Genomic DNA, 24,250 nt, shown 5'->3' with positions numbered 1-24,250 from the left:
ATCCTCCACAAGTGCACAAAGGACTGGATGCTCTTGCGTTGGTTATATTCATATAATTATTACATATGCTTTACAAGTTTTGAACATGTTGACATACAATACATCTATACTAAAAAATAATTGATTATGTTGGTTATAATTGTTTAGTTCCTTACTTACATCTATTAATTATTAGTTAAATATAAACTAAGCACTCTGCTTCTAAACAACGTATGACTTAATCTTCTGTTTCCCTCTTGTCATGCAGAAGGATGTAAAAATTGAAAAATATCCCCTCATTTTGCAGGTGGTCAGAAAGCATTTATCATGTCAATTGGGTAACGATGAGTACGTCTTTTGTAACTTAATCACAGCATACATTAATTTAGCAGCTTCTCTTCAGAGAGAGTGCAGAGGAGGGAACGGAGCTGGTGAGGGGCTGGAGCACAAGTGTGATGAGGAGCGGCTGAGGGAGCTGGGGCTGTTCAGCCTGAGAACAGGAGCTGAGGGGAGACCTGATCGCTGTCTGAACTGCCTGAAAGGAGGTTGGAGCGTGGAGGGGTTGGGCTCTGCTCCCAAGTGACAAGTGATGGGACAAGAGGAAATGGCTCCAAGTTGCACCAGGGGAGGTTTAGATTGGATATTAAGAAAAAATTCTTCATGGGAAGGGTTGTCAGGCATTGGAACAGGCTGCCCAGGGCAGTGGTGGAATCACCATCCCTGGAGGGGTTTAAAAGCCGTTTAGACGAGGTTCTTAGGGACATGGGTTAGTGCTGGAGTTCGGTTGGGTTATGGTTGGACTCGATGTTCCTGAGGTCTCTTCCAACTGAAATGATTCTCTGATTCTAAGCAGCCACCTCCCGGGGCCCGCAGGGAACACCGGGCTGTGTGGGGGCCCGGCGGCGGTCACCCCGTCAGGAAAAAACACCCGCCTTTTCCACAGGGCTCGTGCGGGGCGACGCCGCCATTTTGTGCCTCAGGGGGCTGCCGGTCGCGCTTCCCTCAGGCGGCAGCCGCGGCCGGCTGTCTCTCCTCGCCGCTGAGGCAGGAAGGGACAGGGACAGGGACAGGGACAGGCACAGGCTGGGAGCCGGCAGCACCCCCCGCCGCCATGCGCGGTGTCCCGGCGGGCCAGGCGGGGCGGGGGCCGGCGCGGCGGCCACAGGAAGGGGAGGGGAGGGCAGGCGGCGGCCGCCGCCATCATGCGCGCGTCGGCGGGGCTGGTCCGGCTGCTGGCGGCGGGGTGGGGGCGGCCGCCGAGCCGCTGCCTCGGCGCCATGGCCCGGTACGGCACGGAGCGGCGGGGGCGGCCCGACTCTCCCGATTACCGCCTCTACTTTAGTAAGTAGCAGCCCCCGGGCTCCGTTACACGTCTGCTGCCCCGCCTCGGTGCGCTGCACGGCGGGGAGAGGCGGTGGCGGCTCCCCGCTCCCGCCGAGGCCTCTCGGGCTCGCTGAGGTGTCGCCACTGAGCCACCCCCCCCAGCTGCAGGGGGACAGTTCTGTGTGGAAAGACGGGGGATTTCCTGGTAGATGCGCTTTTGGAGGGGATGCTGTGCCCTTCCCCAGGGTCCCTGCTGGGGCGGAGGTGCTGGGGATGCAGTGCTAGGGCATCCTGGGCACAGTGGCCAGGGGTGCCCTGGGACCCCAAGGGCAGCCTTGGCTGGGACACCCTGGCTTCACCTCACCTTTGCGGTGCTGACAGTCCTGTCCCTGTGCTTGGCTGCCACCCAAAACGTGGGGCTGCAGCCCCCAGGGGCCTGTGGGGCAGTGAGCGGCACTGGGGGGCACGGGCAGCGCTCCAGTGAGAGCTGGCGCTGTGCAGTCTCACTATTACACATTCTGTTAGCAACGTTGTCTGTTTGTGTGCCACTTCACCAGTGGTTTTGGTCCATTGACTTGCAAGCGGTTAATTCTGACGTCTGCTGGTGTGAGGGAAGCGGAGGAGTCGTGTACCCCGTGGGCAGGACCCTGCCAGACATCCCTTGTGCTCCGTCCCTGGGGGGCTGCCAGCGCAGGGGTTTGTCTAGAGAACGTCACTTCAGTTAGTGGAAATGAGCAGCCCAACACTAAACTTGGTTTTATTTGTGAGGAGCATCTGGGAGGCTTCCAGGAGTTGCAAAACCAATGGCCACGTACTCCTCTTTGCTGAGGTGGTTCAAGTACAGCCCAAAGCTAAATGAAATCCCTTGTCTGCTTTTTTCTTTAGTGTGAATAGGGGTGCTAGCAGAGGAGAAACTCCTTGAAGTGCGTTAGTACCTTATGGTGGTGTTGATGTTTCTGTTTCGATGCAGTACTTGGCCTTTTGATATGTTGAGAAGTTTCCGAGTAGTTTGAAAAGGTTAAACCGCCCACTCCGGTGAGTCTTGTTCCTTTCTACAGTGGGAGCAAGGCTGAGGTGCAGATTGGGCCTCCCTTTGGTTAATGTCAATTTCTGGTGTTTTGAGGCCTGGTGTTTCATTTCTAGGGCCTGAGCAGTTATTCAATTATCCACTTATTCTCTTGACTAGACTTTGGCCTCCTAAGTTGGGGATTTTCTTTTTGTGGTCACGAAACTCAGTTTGTTAGAAACATGGTGAATTCACAAGGGCAGCATTGCTAGAAACCCAGATGAATTCACTGATTACTTATGGAAAGGATCCATTGGTATTTTTTTCCTCCCTTAATGGTTGTGTATTGCCAGGGAGGAGAAGAAAAGGGAATCAAAGGATCTTCTTTTCACAGTTTGTATTGCTAGGTAGTCAGAAGAGAAGTGTGGTATTGAATACTAAAACAACAATTTTGATTCTAATGAATCCTTGTGAAACAATCAAATTTCTTGTTCTGCATGTAGGTTATTTTATAGTCCTTGGAATTAAACTTCAGAAAAAGTTCAACTCATGCATAATAGTGGCATATAATACATTTCTATAATGCATAATAGTTAGCAATACCAACATCTTATGGCACATCTTTAGATTCGTAATGCTATTTTTTTGTTTTGTTTTCCAGAGAATGCAGAGGGTAAATATATTTCCCCGTTTCATGACATTCCACTGTTTGCTGGATCTAAAGAGGTATGTATTTATGCCTTGAAATACAATTAATTTCTAAATGATTACTATTTTGTAGAAAATTCTTCAGGTAAAAATGCAATTTTAATTTTTTATATTTTTTAAGCAATTAACAGGTAAATGTATAGCACCAGAAAGGACAATTTTAACTCAGGCTGATACCTTATGTAATACAGGTGTGATAACTCCACCAATTTTTCTCCGCTGAGTTCAGTAACTTGCGGTGAAACATAATGACTACTGTGTAGACAAGCCTAGGTGTATCTTTAAGTCTCCAAGTGATTTAGGGCCGAGTGATTGTTCTCCTGTATGTTTTAGGTTTGTGTTTACGTGCTCTTGAATTAATTTTCTCCTATTACTTTTGTTAAAGTGGTATTTTTCTACATCTGCAATTAAAAGTGTGCATTTCCTTGCAGTAGGAGTTGTACAGCACACACTTATGTAACTTAGGGTGTATTTCTTTAATTCCCAAAAGGAGCATTACAATTGGACGCCAACAATAATGCCCAAGAGAGAAGTGGTAATCGCACCTTTGGAGAATTACGAGGCGTGAGGTGCAGCTGAGCACTTTCACGTCTTGTTAGCCACACTCCCTGGAGTTTCATTATAGCAATAATGAAACGCCTGTTTTATGTGTCACTGGTGGGAACTGCCAGTCTTTGGTTTAGACTTAGGTTTTCTTATTATGGCATGCTTGTTACACAAACAGGTTGGGAAGGTTTCGGCTGTTTTCTTGATTTGTTGCTGGGTCTCTATGGCTGATATGAATGGTGAGAAAGGTCAGCAGTTGTAACATGTTCAGATTGAGACTTCTGAACTAATGAACCAATCTCCTGAATTATTTAAAATGGGAGATTAAAAATATGCACAAAACCTTTTTGTTCAGCAGACCCTAAGCATGTTAGTCAATGGAAGAAGTAAGTCTCTTTCAGAGAGTCATTACTAAGATGCTCTGTTCAGCGGGTGCTGTTGCTGGAAAAGCAATGGGTATTTTCATCACACGTTCCCTGGGGCATTGTTGTCCTTGCATCTAGAGTCTGAGGTTTGGAGGGGTGGATAATAGTCTGGGATTTTTCTGTAGATCAAAATGTAGTATAGTGATGTCTGATCGCTGTGGAGAGGATTTCATTTTGGTGTGTGAGCAAAGAAAGAGCATTCCAGAGGACGTAAGCACCTGAGCGGGCAGCAGGAAAGGGAGTCATTGTGAAGGTCTCTGTTAATTTTGCCTTCTTTGCAAGAGGAAGACATAAGAGGTTGTGTGTTATATTCTTTCCCTTCTCTAGTCTACCTATATGGGCTTTATTTTATGGTGGATAACTCCAGCCTTATTTTCTATAATGATTTTATTTATATTGTTTTTTATCTTTTTCAACCAAGCAGAAGGATGACTGTGTTTTTAATCAGTTCAGGACAGGCCTAAATTGCTGCTTACATTTTTTAGTACCTGGGAGAAAGTGGATGTGTCCTTGTACATTTTCATCTTCGTGTGTTAACATCTGGATGGTTGTAATTTCACAATGAAACAGAACTGAGTACTTAGTTTTAAAAGTTATACTTTAGGCTTTTATGCTCACAAAGGGATGTTTCAATTGCATTGAAAACTACTGTTGTCTATATTTATGTGAATACTGTATTGCTCTCTAGTGTTCTTTATAAAATTCTTTACTTCTCTCTTGCCCTATAGGATAAAGAGATTCCTGCAAAGAGGTCAAAGACTATTGGAACTGAGGTATTACTAAGCTTTTTTTTTTTTAATTTTAACTATTCCCTATATTTCATTTCCAACGTCACTTTGCTATTCTGCAAAGCGAACTTGCTCTCACTGAATATAGTTGAAATATCTTCAAATGCAAGTCTTTTAGGAGGAGAAGGCTTAAAGGGATTTAATAGTCTCTTCTTTGAATGAGCCAGAAGTGTCAGCATTCTTTTATTCATCAAGATGTTCTCAAAGGCAAACACTTTTATACCACTCTTTGAAAGGTTCATTATGACTGTTGCAGTGTAGATATGTTATCTTTTTTGCTGTTGCATTCAGAAACATTTGCAATAAAACCTCCATTAATGAAATATTCATTATGCTCTGACTGTGGGTAATCTTTGGTATATATACAAAACTTCAGGAATCTTAAGTATGTTCAGGCAAAAATCAGACTGAGACTTTTTGAACTGAGGATGTGCTGTTTTCTATACTCATCTGGGAAGCCCAAAGAGAGAAAAATCACATCTGCTAACAGTTCAGCATTAACCAGCACTGAAGCTAAGCTTAACAGAAGTCAAACAACGGAAGGTCTGCTCAGACTTTTTCTGTGAAACAAGATTTGTTTATGCAAGTGTCTTTTCCCAAAATGTAGCATTTTTGTGGTGCTTTCCCTGGCACAGGAGTACGTAGAACTTAGTAGAGGAAAGTAAAAGTAAAGAAAATTAAACTATGCTTTAAGGCCCTGGTGCGTTGTGTGGGCATGTGGCAGTGTGTGTGTCCCCATCTTTGACTTCTCTTACCTGTTTGGCCAGTCATATTGCAAAACTGTTACTACCCATCTGATGTGGAAGAACTGTCCTAACTGTCTGAGTTCTCATAGTTCTGCAACTAGTGCATGGTACACTGATTTTATACTGTGCAACAGTCCCCACGCAGTCCTGCACTATGTATTTCCTCTCTCTTTGCTCTGTGATTCATTCAGCCTACATTGCCTAGGTAACACTTGTTAGATTTCCTGTTGCTTGATGCCCATTTAAATACTACCTAGTAGATGCAGAGTTGTGTCTGAAAGATGAATTGTTGAGGATAAAGAGTATGTGCATTGACGTGCAACATTGCCCCTCATCATAAGAAAGATATTGAGGTACTAGAGAGAGTGCAGAGGAGGCAACAAAGCTGGTGAGGGGCCTGGAGCACGTGTGATGAGGAGCAGCTGAGGGAGCTGGGGCTGTTCAGCCTGGAGAACAGGAGCTGAGGGGAGACCTGATCGCTGTCTGCTACTGCCTGAAAGGAGGTTGGTCTCTTCTCCCAAGTAACAAGTGATAGGACCAGAGGAAATGGCCTCAAGTTGCACCAGGGGAGGTTTAGATTGGGTATTAGTAAAAATTCTTCATGGGAAGGGTTGTGAGGCATTGAAACAGGCTGCCCATGGAAGTGGTAGAGTCACCATCTCTGGAGGTGTTTAAAAGGTGTTTAGACGAGGTTCTTAGGGACATGGTTTAGTGCTAGAGTTAGGTTAGGTGGGACTCGATGATCCTGAGGGTCTCTTCCAACCAAAATGATTCTCTGGTTCTATAAATTCTTAATTACTGCTCTTGCTGGAAGTCAGGTATTCTGTTTCTTACCTGCTTATGAATACTGTGACAAAACCTGCTGGGTACGAAGATGCAAAGTCTATTTTATTCAGTGTCTAAAACTGTTCAAAACTGCATTTGTCTGTGTAGTGGGAAGCATGTTATTTTGTTGAAAACCATGTGTCTAGTACTCTTTTTGTGATCTCTGGATCAGCCTATGGAGCAGGGGGCAAAAATGCCAGTGACACTGAGCAGCTCTTGCTTCCTAGGCCAGTGCAGACTCCAGACGTGCTTCACATAACTCCTGCTATGAGAGAGCTCTGGACTGTGGTTTAATAGAACTACAGAAAATGAGCAAGGGCAAATGTACATTCCAGTTTTCATGGGCTTCTGATGCAAACAAATGTGCAGGCTATAGGCTTCCCAAACATGCTTGGTCTTTACTTAGATAGTGAAATGTGAGAATGCAAATCGTTCAGAAAACCCTTTTTCATCATAATCTTTGGGAGTCGGGGAGAAGAAAAATAATAGAGGGGTCTCTGTATTCAGGAAAGCAGTTTCTTCTTATACTGGGCTCTTCAGCTGCTCTCCTTACCTGGGCCTGGTGGAAACACACCCCTGTGTGCTTGTATGTAGAGAGAGCCTATCTTAAGGGATAAAGGGAAAATGAGGAATTTAATGCCACCTACTGATTTCTGAAGACCTTTGAAGCACTGTACTTCTTACTCTTGTCTAGGGATGCACAGGCTATTTCTGATACCTGGTGTTCAGTTGATACTTGCACTGAATTTGGCCAGAATTCAAATGTGATAGTGCCTCTTGCCCTGGACACACAGTGGCATCTTCAAAACTTGTTCCTTTAGGGTGACAATTATTTGTTACTCTCAACAAGGGCAAAGCCTCTTAAGCATGCATGCTAAATTACTCTGAACTGGTGTTTATCAGATAGCAGTCTAGCTATGGAAAATGAAGATAATTCTGCATGAGTTTCCTCAGTCTGTCTGATTTGTTTTAAATTGTTCTTGGCATTCCTGATACCAGGAAAGAAGGTCTCAAGGTAGAGGAGTTTCAGCTTTCAACATTCATGGGATAAGGGAGTGCACATGGTCCAAGTCTCTGTTAGCTGTTTTGCAGTCTCCCCTTGTAGTTCTAAGGCAAACACTGTGGTGTTTCTGTATGAACCGTTCTCAGTACTGCAGCCATTTCTTGCACTGTGTTAGACCTTCCCAGGTCTCAATTAACTTTAGGTTTGCAGCCACTGTTGACAGCTGATCTTTTTGATTTAGCAGATGTTTTTTGGCTGTTTGAAGTCTAGAGAGAAGGTACTTTGAGGGAGAAACTATGCTGAAAGAAACCATATTCAGCTTCATTCTCAAAATTATTACCAGCTTGCAATCTGAACCTCTGCTTTGTCTTAAGCATTGCAAGCACTCAGAAGCCACTCGTGCCCAAGTAAATCTTTGTGAAAGGTGTGAAGAGTTTCACATCTCTGTCTGGAAGAATGGATGTTCCCACTGTGGTTACAGTCAAAACTGTCAGAGGCTGATTTTTGAATATGGTCTTCCATGTCTAGTGGGAGAAAGTTTGCAGAGGTCATAGTTTTCTATTCAAGACAAATGTGACATGTTGTTTCGCTGGTATAGTGAAAAGGTTTCTAATCTGCTTGTCATTGTATGTCTTTGGTAAAGTATTCACGTCATCTCATTCAGAGCACCCAGGTGTTCTTGAATACAAAGTTTTATTTCAAATGTTGGCCTTGGTTAAGGAATCTGTCCAAGCATGTAGAGATTATAGTCCTCTAAGTAGCAGACACCCACAAGCACATTTGAAAAAAAATACAAAGAAACAAGACGAGTTTTGTTTTGTTGCATCCTGTGGGTTGCGCAGTGCTGGAGTGCCCTTGTGGACTTGAGTTCAATCGCTGTTATCAGGAAAAAATTTCTGATAAATAGTTAGGCGAGATATAAGGGGTCATCAGAGTGATCGTGTCATCTGAATAAGTGATCTGATAGATGGCCTCGCGCTTGTAAGCATTCAAAACTGGTGTCAGAGTTATGATAAAGTCAGTACGTTTCATAAGAAAGGGAAAGCTGTCATCATTTCCAATGCAGTACAGGTGCAAACTTTGTACTTTGTGTTGTGTGTACTACCTGCAGCCTCTATAACCTTCTTTGGTCACATTTGACCTTTTTTTGGTATATGTAACATGGGCTGTAGTGTGTCCATTATGTATGTTCAGGGTTTTGTGTGTTCCAAATTTTAGATGATCAGTGAAGTTTTCATCCTGATGCTTGAGCTTGACCAGAAGTAATCGTCGCTCAATGGTCCAGTTAGAATCTACTGGAGTAGAGTTGGTTTACTGAGAGAAAGTTGTGTCAGTGATTTCGTCAAGCTTAACTTCAACTAAATGGCTCATGAAACTTGAGAAAGTCAGTGTTTTGTTTTCATTCATGTCATGATTGTACACTGAGTAGTTTTGCAGGTGAATTTGTCCTGTAATTACTTTATCAGAGAATACACCTGACATCACCTCTGGGGTGCCTGTGGGTAAAAACTTACACAGTATTCGTGATTCCCTTTTCACTATAACATGGGGGAAGTACATTATGAAGAGGCTGCAGGCACTTTGCATTTATGCTGGGCCATACATTCCTTTTTTTTGCTATGTGGCATGTTAATTTATACTGGAAAAGTTCCATTGACTTCTTATTTAGATACAGTATATTTGATCTCCAGATGTCGCTAGCATCTGGTTTGTTGTTTTCATTGGGAAATGCCTTATAGCAAGTGTTACATTGGGAATGCTTGTAATATGAGTACTCATTTTATAAGCAAGACCCTCTGCATTTATTTCTGAGTATATTTCATTACAGTACTTATTTTCCTTCTCTCTTTATTTTTTTTTTTTTTTATTCCTTTTCCTTTTAAACATCATCCTTTGTTCACACTGCTGCTGGACTGCAGATCATCTGGTTTGTTCCCATTAGTCCTCAGGTGCATGCTGCCATGTTTAGTTGATGGCTGATGAGAATCCCCGCAAGATTGCAAATGAGCAGACAGAAAAGAAATGGAAATGATAAATGCTTTTTCTTCTATCTGTGTAGTGAGCTCAGAGCTTCTCTGTGAAATGCTTAGCAGCCCCCAAATGCTGCCTCTAATGCTTTCAGATTTTTAAGCATTCTACTATAAAAATGACTCAAGTAATTGTAAGCTTTAGCATATCTCGTCTGGTCATGCAAGGGTGATGGCAAATGGCAGTCAGACCTTAAAAAGTGGTGATGTTTGTCATTTTATGAAATTGTACTGAGTTTCTGTTCCTCTCTTATCTCTCTTGTTTTGTCGCTTTCCTTGCTCTGCAAAGGTTACTCCACTTCTGCTTCAAATTAGCTGAACCTTTGGAGCTGCGCATTAAGTGTTGCAACTTTCGGGCAAATGGTGCCTGTTCAAAACCCTCCCCTCAAATGCACTGGCTAAGGAACTTGGGAAGACTGGGAAAGGAAATAGTTGAACAAGAAAGGGAAAGTTAGGTAAGGAAGAATTGTTTCTGAGTAGTGTGTATGGGAGGAAGGTTGTAAAAATAGTGTCAGAAATGTACATACTTTATTTTTCTTCCTGTGATATTCAGGTTTGTAATAACAAACCCTGATCAAAATGGAGTTATCCTCTATAATAATCTGTACAGCCAGAGCTAGCAGTTATTTTTATCCGTCGCTCTCAGTGGAGACAGGGCTGACTCAGAGTTTACCTGGGCACAACAGTCTAAATTTTCCTTGGTTTGATATTAGCACTTGCGTATGAATACGTTGAAGTGTATTTGTATATCTTTTTACCTTCCTGTGGTTTTCTTATTTCAAAAAACAAAAACTGGTCCTGTTCTCTGTGTGAAGAAGAGGTGGTTTTGCTTGTCTCAGCAAAATGATAGCATGATGCATGAAAAATGATGTTCAACTGAAATGGAATGCAATCAGTTGCCAAGCAGTGTTAAAGAAAACACCCCAATTAGGCAAACACTTATTTATATCTTACATGAGTTCCTATGTAATGCCTAGTTCTTAGGAAATAAAGGGTATCATTTAGACGTATTGTTTGTCCCTTCTGATGTAATTTTCTTCTGATTTTCATATTTGGTTTTAGGAGTTAGGAAATTCACTTCTTCTGTGTTGGGCAAATGGATTTTTCTTTTCCCATCACTTCTTCAAGGTATAATAGAACATAAATACAAATGTCTGTCTCGTGTTCACATTAACCCAAAGTCAGACAAGCTGTGTAATACCATGAGTTGAAAGTCCTTCTGGCCTCTGTCAGGTCACTTCACCTAGCATATGGATTCTGTCCCTTTTTCTGAATTTAGGAGACATTTTCCTCTTCTTTTCTTGCATGAATCAGGAGCCTGTTCTGAAGGAACCATCAGCAGAGTTGGTGTGAGACTGGCGTGTAGGAACCGCTCCATCTGCCCTGGTATAGAGTCTGCATTAGGTCCTTGTGGGGTTGGATTAAATCTGGACTGCAGCACGCAGCGATGTCATAGGCAAACCAGTTGACTGCTGTCATGCTAAGGCAGTTAAATGGTAAACTTTCCAAAGCAATAGTTTTTGTTTCATGAGAGATCTTTTTTTTTCTTTTTCTGTCACCGGAAGGTATGTCAAAGGCCTGTTGGAACAGTCTCACCATTGCTTGAGGGGGTAGAATTGCTCACTTGGGGGTTTGGTGAGGTGGAATTTTTTGCTTTATTGATTCAAAATAAAGATAAAAACATCAATCACCAGATGAATTCACCATCCAAAATTAATCAATGAATGGTATATGCAGATGGTAATTAATGTGTGAAGACAGGTGGTGTCTGACACGTGCATTTCTGCTTGCAGCTGAGGCAGGGACAGTTTTGCAGCAAGGGATGGGGGAGAATATCCAAGTGGTCAAAAGAAATAGGTGATTGGTCTGGGAAAATAAGAGTGATGGAAAAATTCCTGGATGATATTTAGGCAAGGAGGGAAACATATAGGAAAGAGGAGGAAAAAACCCTAGAAAAAGAGAGGAATATACTACTCTCTATCTGTCAATCTATCTAGTATGTGCTCTCCTTTCCACCCCAGTGAATCCTGTGTCATCACTGTGAAAATGCAATTGCCCTATAAATAAAACTTTTTATTTTTAAATGTAAGCACTACATGAAGTTATTAATCTCTTTTAAATGCTGGTGGCAGCTTAGCATTAGAGAGAGTACTTTCAGGGATTTTTTTGCATACAAATTAACCTGTCCAGCTGTCACATTTAAGACTCTTGACAATTCGCATTTGATTGATACCACAAATCATGAAGGGCTGCTCTTAGAGCCGAGTTAAATCCAAGTGATTTTTTTGTTGTTTTTGAGAGCAGCGTTGTATTAATTTCATTCCTGTTGTTGTCCAGCCCTGAGAGTTGTTTTGATGAAGACCTGGAATAACTTTTGACCAATTTAAAGTCAAACCCAAGATTTACAGGCTACTGGAGCCATTATATTAGACATGGTCAGGAAAATGTACAGTGGCGTCTAAACAACAAAAATACAGGATTTTGATGGAGGGGAAGATACGGTGTATAACTTCAGGAGTTGTTTGTAAGTTTTCTGCTTGTAGCTACCAGTCAGAACATTTCTTTGACCTGCTTGGCAGTTCCCTAAGAGTTTCTTGTCAGCCGTGGCTTTCATGCTGTGCATTTTTTTCCATGTGTTACTCAGATGGATGTGCAGGCTTTATTTGGCTCGCTCCCAGCCCTTCCCTTACCTGCTGCTGCATGCATGTTGCTTTGTTCTGTCTGCTTCCTTAGTGTTGACATCTCTGTTTCAACCGTTCTTATATCCATAAGGTGTACTTTATGAAACCGATATGAAGCACTTCCCCCTCCCTTTTTTTTTTTTTCTCGTTTTATTTGGTTATGACCTGATTGGGAAGAGTGATTCCATCTGACATGCCACTGATTGCAGTATGCAAACAGTACTTATGGATGGCAAATTTAATTTAAAGTTACTGGGAATTTGCTGTCAGGATTACATGGCTTGTGATCTCATGGGAGAAACACTGAGTGACAGTTGTGATTTTTCCTTTGCTTTCTTGCGTTCCATGTTCCAGGTTTCTTTTGGAGGAGATGATCATAGAACCATTTGAATTACTTTAATCAGATTGTGGCATTGACCCTGGTAATGGTATTTACTTGTTGCAGCTGCAGAGTACAAGGAGCAAAATTACAAATATTTAAGATTCTGCTGGAGCCTTAATTGCAGTGAGTTAAAGACTCAGTGCAGGTCTTCAGCTCCTTCAGCTTTGTATTTTTTTCCTGTAAACTTCTATAAAAACATATTTTGTCTTTCCTGAATTGTGTTTTTTAACCCCAATGCAAGTTTTCTTTGCCTGTGAAGATATGTCTCAGACAATGTGATATTTTGGGGTTATTTTAGTAATCTAGGAGAAAATAGGTTGTAGGCATCACTGGTTGGTTTGTTCAAATTACCCATTTTGATTAATACTCTGATCCTTGCTAGTGCTTAACTTTTGACAGCTTCAGAAGAAGAAACAATATGACAGCGACACAGAGTTTTTCTCTTTGGAAAATGTTGCTTTAACCTCCTCAGTGAGAAGGGCATAATTAACTTTTTTTTTTTTTCTTCTAAAAGCATGAAAGCTCATGTTTTAGGTTTATTCCCACCCTCTTCTTAAAACAACTTTCACTTTGTTTCTGTTAGGAAGAAGACTAACGCAAACATGAGGTGTCTGTGCCCATGTCCTTCCTCTGCCATCAACTGTGGATCCATTTTGCCTCACTTCAGCCAGATTTGACTGAGAATCAGAACTGTCAGTGGTGGTTGCACTTAAAAAAATGAATGAGGCAAAAGTGGAGGGCCTGAAAAAAATCAATCTTAAGGGGAAAAAATGAAACATTTTCCTTTTCAGTGTTTGAGGGAAGCTGACTCTGTTCTATAGAAACATCCAGTCTTCTTTGAGGAGTAGACTGAACCACTGCCTTGTGGCAAACCATTCCATGGCCTTTCTGAATATTTTTGAAGACTAATATTGATACACGAATGAAAAACATCATGTAGATTTCCACTACTTGTAGTTGTTCATATTTTCAAAGGTGTGTGGTGGGGGAAGGATGAACCAAGGAGATTGAATATTGTTGTATAGAAGTAAGTGAATTTTACTTAAAGTAAAAGCAACTGGAAGAGAAATGTGATGTATGTTGCTGCTGAATGTGCAGGAGAGAATTTGTCTTATTGTAAAATACTAATAGTCAAGTAGATTTTATTTTCACTTCTGTCTTTTGTTTGTTTGGTTTAGGTCCTGCTTAATATGATTGTAGAAGTGCCTCGTTGGACGAATGCAAAAATGGAGGTAATGAAAAAAACTATCTTGATTATATAGGTATTTATGAAAGTTCCAACAACGCAGTGGCTTCCAATAGTCAAAGTTCAATCAGAGTGTGGATTTCTCTTTACACATGAAATTTACCTGTTAAAAAATTAATGCGAAGTTGTGTGTACAGACACTTTCCTCGTGGTTATAAAGTGTGGAGGTTCCAATTTAGTTTCTCTTCTGCAGGTGGGCACCGCTTCTTGACAGCCCTTTGACTGCAGAGTGCAGCACACCTGCAGCAGAGTCCTAGAGCACTGGCCTGCAGGACATTGTCCAACATTAGGTTTATGCTTGCTTGTTCATACAGCATTGCACTCAGAACAATTCCTCTCGTTTCTGACGTATAGTGTGCTGACAAATGGAGTTTCAAATGAAAAAGCATTTCCTTGTGACAAAAAAAAATACCTGGGGACCTCACTGATTGGAAGTATCTCCTCCTGCAGGGAGATATTTTAAAAATAGAGCCTAGTGAGTTGTTCCTCTGCAGTTACGATATTGGAGCTGGGTAGTGCTTCATCTGTAGCATTCACAAAGCAACAGATCTCACCAGGATATGTCTGATCTTACTGAACAGTTGTATTAATTTTAGGCATGCTTCCTGGGTACTTTTAAGGAAGTTTGCGGTTGAGCTGTTAAGTATTTTGATTATTAGAAATAACACCAAAGAACCTCCCCAGCCTGTTATTTTAGAATTTTGTTTTCTCCATTCCATGATGTTGGAAAATCATTTGAACTGTGTTTACCACCACAGTTGTTATTCTGCAAGCAGGGTTACATTGGATATTTACCTTGTATTTTAAGATGATGATTGTTTTCTGGAAACTGAGTTCTCTTTTGCAGAGTTTACCTTTGACAACACTATTTGAACTCTTTGTGTAAAGGTCAGATTGCTCTCCCTCCTCTCGGCACATTATGTCAAGCGTAGGGAAGTTTGCTGTCCTGTTAGGTTCAGAAATCAGTGGGTTTAGATTTTCCTGGCTTGATAGAACCAGATGTAGTTCACTAATCTATAACTTTTAAAATACTTGTAACTTCCTGAATTAATCATTATGGCAGTTGTCTTGCCTCCTGTTGTGTCCTGGCAGTCCTTCAGTCCAGACTGTGGTAAGATGCTAATACCAGGTCTTCTCGGCATCTCCGCTGAGATTCCCTGTAGGAAATTAAATCTTGCCTTAGGATTAATGTTTCCCACAGTTACACCTCCAGTGGTCAGATCTCCTGCTCATCAGTTGTTTATATTTCTTTTGTTCTTCCCTTGATTTTACTGAAGGTGGTTTTTATGAGACTTTTGTCTGCTGTTGTCAGTTATTCATCTTCATCTTGGTTTACATCAAGAAAAAGCATTGCTGAGCTCCATTTCTGTCAAAGTCCCAGGTGGCATATTTGAGGTCTTCACTGTTAAATTATGACCAGAAACAGGTAGAATCAAGTGTGAAACCAGAAACTTGAGAACCTCTGTCTCAGCTCTTGGAGAGAGTTTATGCAGTAGGAGAGCAACGAACTGGGGGTGAGAAGTTGAAACATTTTACCTGCTGCTGTCAAAGTCCCCATTGTCAGAAGAAATTGTGCCACCTATTTATATGTCTGTTGAACTTTTACTATAAAGTGCAAGAGCTTCCAACTTAAGTTCCTTTCAATATTTATGCTTGACCATGACAATGTCCTTATAAATTTACGACTTTCTCTTCTAGATTCATTTTTTCCTTGCGTACTTCACATTATTTAAAACCTTAATAAACTGCTTTTTGAACATGACCCTTGAGATTTTGAGTGAGGCCATCATACTTTTAATACTTCTCAAACAACAAGCACATGCTCCCAGATGGATCTTTCTAGCTGTTTGGGTACAGAATGAATTGCTTTCCGTTTTACCATTCTCTTTTGGTCTCTTTCTTTTTCATGATCTGCTTAGATTGCCACTGAGGAGCCATTGAATCCCATTAAACAAGATATAAAGAAAGGCAAGCTTCGATATGTGGCAAATATCTTTCCTCACAAGGGTTATATATGGAATTATGGTGCCCTCCCACAGGTAACGTTTTTGTTATAATGGTGAAAGTTTTCTGTCTTCTGTGTAAATTGCCTTGTAAATCTTGGGTACTGCCTGAATGCAAATCAGTTGCAAGAGGGATGTTTCTCTTTAATACATTTGTAAATTAGGATTTTTTTATGTTGAGTTTTATTGTGTCCATAAATTTTGATCAGAATTTGGGTGTGGGTGTAAATACGTGCTGTGTTTCAGCAAAGAGTTAAATGATCAAGAAATCTTGAATCTTTAGTCTATATACTGTATTGACAGAACTAAGCTGTCATGGCCTACCATTCAAGAACACTTTAAGTATCACTTTTCTGCTTAAACAAGGCGTTTAAAAAAAAATAATAATTTAGGATTTTCATGTATTGCAGCATAAATTTTAATTGGCATTTCTTAATATCTTTAACAGAGCAACACAAGGGCTGTTCCTTTTTAGATTAAACCTCAGCTGCCTTAGTTAACTTTTCTCTGAACTGAGACTTTACTGATTATGATGTTCAAAATTTCGAGCCTTGAAAAAGCTCAGCTAATGGCTGAAACTTTAAGTGTAATGGAAAGTTTTAAACTGTTTTAATTTCTGTGAGTAACACATTGAACTTAAATTAGTACTGAAGAACATGATGGACCTTGAAAAGAGTGATTTATTTTCTTTACACTTAACTGCATAAGCAATGAAAGTTTACTTCTGAAAATCTGCTGATGTATTTAATTCCTGAAGAGGAGATACCAGGCAGGTGCTGGAGTGTAGCAATGAAGTTCTTATTCAGTCAGCAGTCTCAGTAGACAAAGTTTCTGAGGAGGTATAGTTGGGAACCAGCAATTCCATCTAATGTTTTGAAATTCATATGTGCCTTAGTGCAAAACCAAAATTAAACATTGGAATATTCTCCTGCACGAAGTGCATTATTTTGGACTGATGACACTTTCCTCAGGAGAAATGTTCAGCTCCCTTTGTTACCTTGTGACTCAGACAGGACTGGAGATAATTGTAATTTTTATTTTCTGTGATGACTTTAAAATACCAGTTGGATTATTACACCTCCAGTTATTGAAGTCTAGGTGATCCTGCAGATTTATACTAGTAGGTGTAACAAACAAAATCCAGTTCAGTGTCTCCATTATCACAAGAGGACTTTTTGCCTTTTAGTATCAGTCAAGTTCTCAAGAGTAAGTTTGAGGTGGAGGTTTGGCCATGGACAAAAGGAGTTGACAATGTAGATCCTTGTAAAAAAAGTTTTCTAATACCTTTTCAACAAAATTTCTTTGGACTCAAAATTGTGACCAGGAAAATTTCTCAACTTGTAATGAGTTACTTATTCCTAACCAGTAAGAGACAAAACAAGTACTGGTCTAGTAATTAAGTTAGTATAACTTGGCTATGATTTGTTGCTTGTACAGAGCTCAGAGCTGGGATTTGAATTTGCCTCCTGGAGAAGCTGCTTTGATTTTAAACTGTTGGCTGTTCTTGGGAATGTACACGTCTCAAAATACAGAGAAATATTTCATACCTCAGTGTCAATCCATTGGCTGTTTATTTGTTTTTTCTTTTCCCATTGAGCAAGCTTGTTCTCAGAAAGCTGATGCTTTTATTTGTGTTTTAATAATTTAGGTTTGACAAATTGTAATTGCAGATCAGCTGGTAAATGATAATTCTTTCTTATTTGACAGACCTGGGAAGATCCAAACCATACAGATGATGTTACGGGATGTTGTGGAGATAATGATCCTATTGATGTTTGTGAAATAGGTTCAAAGGTTTGTCTTTATCAGGATTAATTTAATTTATCAAGGCTAATTTAACAATCTGGTAACAACTCTTGAAAGAGAAGGGCAGATGGAAAACAAGAAAAGATGGTAGTAGTCTCAGGGAATGACAAACGTATGAATAGAGGATCTGGGGAGGGAACAGGTAAAGAAATGGTAGATTTTTGAAAAGGAGAGAAAAAAAGCAATATTGGGTAAAGCCTGTGTACTACATAAAAGGGAAAATAAGAGAACACCATCCTGTTAGCAGTACTGGAGCTAGGAGTAGGTTTCTGAAATATGGCCGCATCGTGCACATAAAATTACAAGGTCAGATCCACTAAGGAGGTGGGTTTGCATTTTCTCCTGGGTGCAAACAGAAGTCGATTCCTCTTCTCTAGCGGAGAATACACCAACCTGTTGCAGAGTTATGAGATCCGGAGTGTGTGAATGAAAAAGAGGTGCAGCAAACATCATTAGCAGGTATAGCAGAAAGGTTTAGCTCACTGAAATAAAATTCTGTGTATCTGGAGGAAGCAAAGAATGCAGCAGTCCTCTGTGGTATCACAGAAAGACAGGGTTATGAAACAGATGAGTTTGGAAGAGAGATCTCTTGGGTTATTTTAAGTAAGGGGAAACAACTGATGACCTCAGTGAAGGTGTCTTTAATTGAGGAAAGGAGCCTAAAGCTGAATTTCAAGGGATCCAGAAAGAGTTATAAAGGGAGTATTAGCTGGTTCCCAAGAAAACGCAAAAAAGAATTGTGCTGATATTTCTGTGGAAGGGATGTGTGTTTATATGTGTATATTGGAGTCTAGAGGAGGGAACAGCAAGAGATAGATTAAGATCAAGAGTTGAGAGAGTAGAGAGTCAAGAGGCAGGAAGGATTTAAATGAGTATGAGATACTTTTGACTTGCAGTTTGGGGTGAAGATCAAGAAAGTGTGGGAGAAAGAGGGTAGAACAGAATGAAAAATTTTCTAGCTTGTGTTGCCTCCTTAAATAAATGCTGACTGGAGAATTGAGGGTTGAAGAATAGCAATGGAGGGAGAAAGACTAGTAATGTTAAATAGATTTGTATTCAGTTTACAGGTCTGTCTTATGATTCTGTTACCTGTTGGTCAAAAATGTAGTAAAATTATTTTGTCTTTACGGTAAAAGAGAACTTCTATGTAGTATTTTCCAAATCCTTGTGACATTATGTTCTGTTTCAGATTCGTTCTTCTGGTGAGATTGTTCAGGTGAAAGTCTTGGGTGTTTTAGCCCTTGTTGATGAAGGAGAGACCGATTGGAAGATAATTGCTATCAGTGTGGATGACCCAGAAGCGCAGAAAATCCATGGCAAGTGTTTTTATCTTAATGCAGGTTATGTCAGCAACTTGCACAGTAGAATGGTACCTGAGTTTAGGCTACCCAGAACAAGAAGAGGCAGGCAGTGGTAAGGCAGGACTTTGTTGTTGTTGTTTAAATCAGATGCTTCCTTCAAGGAGGGCATATGTGCTTTGACATTAAGCATTTCAAAAGGTTCAATTGGATTTTCAAGAGGACCTGTCATGCAGAAAGTCTTTTGACTTCTGAAACACAACTCTCTCAGTGACCTCTTAAAGTCACAGGCTTATCTCCTGTGTAGTAGCGCACGTTTGCCCACCAAAGATTATGTAGCACACTGCTATTTTACTTGTTGAAAGCGTTTGTTCCTTTTATATTTGCAGGCATTGTGTTACATTTTGAAAAGGGCTGTACATTTCCAGTGTTTTGTCACTTAAGACTGGATTATGTCCAGGGTTTGTTGCCAAATAGGAGTGATTAGGTGTCACCTTTTAGCTTGAGAATTCACCAAGTAAACTGCTAATGCAGCTCACCCTAATGTCAGCCTTGATGATGACTAGCTGTGCAGGGGAAAATATCCTGTCCAGACTTGTCCTTCTTGTGAGCGTGCTTCTGATATCCAAATGGAATTCGAGTACTAAAATGTCTCTGTGTGAATAGTACGTGAGGTGTAATTCTGCTTGCAGACTGTTTGTTAAGAAGAAGGTACAGACGTGTTTAATCTGCAGGGAGTTAGGTTTTTACAGCATGGGTAATGTGCAGCTTTTCTCTTGATAAATAGGGGTTCACTTCTTCAAAAGCAATGTTACTGGGAATCATGAGAATTAAGTGAGAAGGTTTGTCTAAAACATAGTGATTGTTACGAGACCAAAGACTGTACATACCATCAGGTACGTATGACCAAAGCCTCTTGTTTGTTGGTAGGGAGCACCAAGTTACAGAGTGGCCTTTCTGTAGGAATAGGGCTATCCAGTAGCTTTTTAAGGAGTTGTTTCTCAGCCATTGAGGCTTTTTCCTGGTTTCTGAATGTAAAGTAAGTATATCACTGGACTGGCCCTTCATTCTGAGTTTTCTTACAGATGGCTTTCACATGGAGAATACTTGGCTTGTGGGGAAAGAAGGGGAGAAGAGGAAATGAGGAAAAAGAAACTCTTGGGTTGATGCTGATTGAAATCATTGGGCCGATGAATTACTACATAGTGTTTATGACTCTCTAAGTACTTTGACAGTTAGAGACTAAGAAGTTCAGCTTAAGGAAATAGTAAGTAATAGTCTGCTGTTAATGTTAGTATCAATTTAAACCTTTCTGTAGTGTGCAGTGATATACGAAATGAGTGTCAGTAGTTAAAACACAAGTAATAAGCACTTTAATTCTATACACTGTTCTGTTTAACTCTTACCTCTTTTCCATAGCAATTTCTGAGAGTTTAATCAGAAAAGTAGATGAGAGAATTAAAAAGAAGTCCACTAAGTAGGGATAAAACGGGAATAGTTATGCCACTGGGTTAAAGAACTCTATTTGAAAGCCCTCTGGGTTTTTGTTGTTGTTTGTTTGGTGTTTCAGTTTGTTGGTGGGTGAGTGGTTGGTTGGTTGTTTTTTTAGGTAATGACTGTTACAACTTTTGGGAGGGTAGCAAGAGTTTTAGTCTTGTTTAAAAAAGGAAAAAAGCCCTGCAAACCCTTGCATGTAGTTGATTTCTGTGTGTATCTTATCAGAGAATAGGTGCAAAACTTAAGGAAGAGAACTGTCCTTCTGAGGTTCGGAGAAGTGCGGAAGTATTTATCCAGTTTAATATGTTTGCCCTTTGGGATTGGAGTTGCAGTCCAGGATTTACAAAAGGAAAGAAAAAGGAAGAAAAACAAAACCAAACCCCCATCTGCTTTCGTAAAACATGACTAGCTTGCAGTGTTTAACAGCAATCCTTCTTCAGTCAGAAAACAAACAAATCTGTTGGAGTAGGCAGTACAATATGTCCTTTTATACTTGCTTCTCCCCCTTCCCCAAAATGTTAATTATTTCAGCATAAATGGATAGCAGCTACAGATAAAACTGGTATTTCCCGCAATAATTGACATGCTGCTGTGTTATGGTGGTGGCCTCCTAGGGAAAGATGAGGTGAAGTGTTGCCTTCTAAGTCTGTCCAGCCATTTCTCTATCATTTCCTGAACATTTCGAATTGGACTGAGAATCATCACATTTGCTTTCAGCTCAGTGTGTGCACAGCCCCCAGTGAACATTTGGAAAAGATAATTCCGAGACAGCAGAGTGGTGATTACTTGCAAACCCCATCCTGAGCCCACGCAGTATGTTAACTCCTCTTGATGCTCTAAGCACACCCCAGGTACTCTGTATATTTTTCTTCTGGGATTGTGATCGTTCTCATAAGTGCAATTGATTTTTCTGAGACTTCACAGAACTTAAAACTGAGCAGTCCCAATTTCTGAACAGTTCTCATTGTTTATTCATGGCACTCCACTGTACTGTGTCCTGCAGGCATTTATTGATAAATACTGGTTTAAATTGGAAACCCTGCCTAGAACTCTCTCTCACACAGAGCAATGAGAAACTCCAGTTTATAGTGACAATACCCTGGAATGATAAGCAATGCTTAGCACCTATTCAAGTGGGAACTGTGTCATCAATGGGAATAGCAGGGGTTTAGTGTCTTTTTGGACTGACTTTGGAAGGTAATCTGTTTGAAATTTTAGCACTTAATACTGGTGGGCCTGGGGACAGTCCCACTCCAAATACAAGCTGTATGTCAGACGCAGGTATTTGTATGAGAAAGTTTCTTTTAGATTAATACCGGACACCCTCAAATTTACCTATTTCAGTAAGATCTGTCTTTGTGACTTACCTGAAAACCACTGTGTTGTCTTTCTGCTCAGGCAGTTGCTAGGGCAGATGGCCATTAGCGGGCCAGCAAAGCAACTTCAGACCAAGCAAGTCGGGGAAACGGCCTAAAAGTTCTCTCTACACCAAAATGCTGAATCTTGGTGATATATTAATAATAGACCTGGCTGCTTTGTTGTTGTTATTGTTCCTTTTTGTTTTCTTTTTTGTAAAAAAACTGGCCAGGAGAAGCAGCAAATTCTTGGAGTAGAAAAGCCGCATGTCTATCTCAAACTTTGGATTGTATTAAAAACATTGGAATACACATATGTATCTAATGCGCTTGACAAGGTTAGACTCAGAAAGGATGAGTGATATTTTTGTGCTGTAATTTGGTCTAAATGTATACGGCATCTTCATGTTGGGCAAGAGGTTTTGAAAATCACTGGCAGTTGAATCAGAAAGCATGTTTAAAGCAGCTTATGAGAAGTCTGACTCTTAAAAGGTCATCTTACCTTCCCTTAGCAAATTGGAGAAATCATGAATGCTCAATGGTGTTTTGGAGGTGATTTACTGGCCTGGAATCTTAGCAGCCCTTTTTTGCCATTGCTCACTGGAAAGATGCCTGGGTATATTCAACAGCAGCTGGTGATTTCCACTGGTTTTGTTGCACAACCATTTGCTGGCACTGGTAGAGTTAACTGTGGTGTGTTGCCATTCTTCCTTTCCAATGTGCAACTCAAGATGGGCCTTTTGAGTTAAGTGATCAAACCCTACATAGCAAAAACAAAGCATATTGCATGCTTTCTACCATATATTGTTATAGATCCTTGCATGTGAGTGTATTTATATGCAGAGCAGCAGCAGAGGCCCTGAAAACCTTTATTGTGGATTTGTGTAAGCATTCAATATAAAGAAATTAATTATCTGTACCAAGGCTCCCCTCCTACCCCCTCACACCATGCTGCACAAAATACACCAAATGCCTTTATATGGAATGTAGCTGCTGCTTCCTGTAAATGTTTATAAGATGTTATTAAAAACATATGTCCTCTCTTCCCACAGACCTTGTTTAGAAAGCTTGCTGCAAGCATGTTGTTTTAGCTTTGCTTGCAAGAAGCAGCATCTGTTGTACTAAAAATGGTAGTTTTGTACAAATGCCTTTGTTGCTCTCTTTTGTAAAGCCAGATAGAACTGGGATCTGCGTTTGCATTGGCTCACTCCTTTGACAGAGAGCTAGCAGCAGTTGTTTGTGCGAACTTCTAGAGATTTTCAGTGATTAGCCATCTCCTTTTAAACCTTGGTGCTTTAGTGACCAGAAACATGGCACCTATGGTTGTATGTAGACAATGTAAAGAAATTACTGCCTGGAGCCCAGTGGGTGCATGCTGATAATGTAACTGCAGGAGCCTGATGTTTCTGCTCTGTCATTCTGAGCAGGTCTTGCTTGTGGAGATGAAACTGTGTTAGATCAGGTAGATGCTTGCTACTCCTGTCCTTGCTCAGCCCCTTTTGACCTCAGCGCACGTACATAGCTCTAAGGGAAGGTAAGCAGCCAGGATCAGAAAAAAGTGTCTTAACAGTGTCTGCTGTGGAAAAGACACCTAAGTGTTTTCTTTTTTAGTCATAATATGCAGCTAGCTTCTATAGATATTAGTCCAGTAAATCACTGTACTGCTTATTGTGATCTTTTCCTTTTTTTTGCCTGCTGTTCAGTCTTCTTAGTATATTTTTCTCCGTCTCGCCCTGATATCCCAAAGATGCTGTTTTGGATTTCAGAGTGGAGGACAAGCTGTCTTTCAAGCTTTTCTATGGTGCGTTTTAATGAACTGAAGAGGTAGCTGTTGAGTGATGTGAGAGCTGCTGTTTTCCTTGTATTTTGTGCTAAGTGCTGACTCCACAGCAACTGGATCTTTTTTTTTTTTTTTATTGCGTTGTTTCCCATTTCCCTGCTGCTTGTGACCAAATCCCATTGTAATACATGCTTTGGTTGCTGCCTTCTTTTTTTCCAACCATTTGAGCTTCATTTGGTGTCCAGTAGCTGTCCTTCATACTAAAGAATAGTGAAGTGAAGCATGGAGATAGTGAATAACTTGCAAAGAACCAAGAAAATGAAAGCAACCCCTTCTTAAGTCCTCGAAACCAGAATATACAGCGGGCAGTACTTTAGAGGCCATAAAGTGCTGTTAGCCTGATTCTCCAGAGCTGTTTTACTTAGGCAAGGTATGTTCTAGTAGAGAGTGTGAAATTCAGAGAGATTGTGCTGTCTGCGAAGATGGTCTTTCCTGTCTTAAGGAGGTAAGGAAAGCCTGCCCCAAATCCTATTCTAGTATTTGATTTCGTTAAAGAATAAAGTCTTTAGATAGGAAACACAGATGAGGAAGGGCCCAAGCGTCAGTCAGTAGACAACAAAGCACATTTGATGAACAGCTTTTATGGGAATAGGAGGCAAATAACCAAGTAGGACGAATGGAGAAGTAGAGTGAGAAGAGAAGATTTTTGGAACAGGAACCAGAAAAAAGGAGCAGTGGTCCGAGAAAGTATGCTTGAATTTAAACAGTGTCTGGAGATAGAGACCTGTAGTTCATGTGCTGCTTGGAAGTAAGGAGATTGCTTCAG

General features: G+C 40.8%; 1 protein-coding gene across 1 annotated transcript in view; it reads left to right on the top strand.

Annotated features, from left to right (window-relative positions):
- The first annotated feature begins 1,160 nt into the window (after positions 1-1,160).
- The window catches only part of PPA2 (inorganic pyrophosphatase 2), a 34,042-nt gene continuing 10,952 nt past the window's right edge, over positions 1,161-24,250 (top strand). Inside the window, exons 1-7 of the mRNA XM_082052029.1 lie at positions 1,161-1,320; positions 2,970-3,034; positions 4,716-4,760; positions 13,618-13,671; positions 15,605-15,724; positions 17,396-17,482; positions 18,684-18,810. Of these exons, the coding sequence (XP_081908155.1) occupies positions 1,182-1,320; positions 2,970-3,034; positions 4,716-4,760; positions 13,618-13,671; positions 15,605-15,724; positions 17,396-17,482; positions 18,684-18,810 (637 nt within the window). The 5' untranslated portion in view covers positions 1,161-1,181. The remainder of the gene's footprint in view (positions 1,321-2,969; positions 3,035-4,715; positions 4,761-13,617; positions 13,672-15,604; positions 15,725-17,395; positions 17,483-18,683; positions 18,811-24,250) is intronic.

The sequence above is a fragment of the Streptopelia decaocto genome (genome assembly GCF_964273445.1).
Source record: "Streptopelia decaocto genome assembly, chromosome: 4".
NCBI lineage: Eukaryota > Metazoa > Chordata > Aves > Columbiformes > Columbidae > Streptopelia > Streptopelia decaocto.
This window is presented reverse-complemented; position numbering and strand designations above follow the sequence as displayed.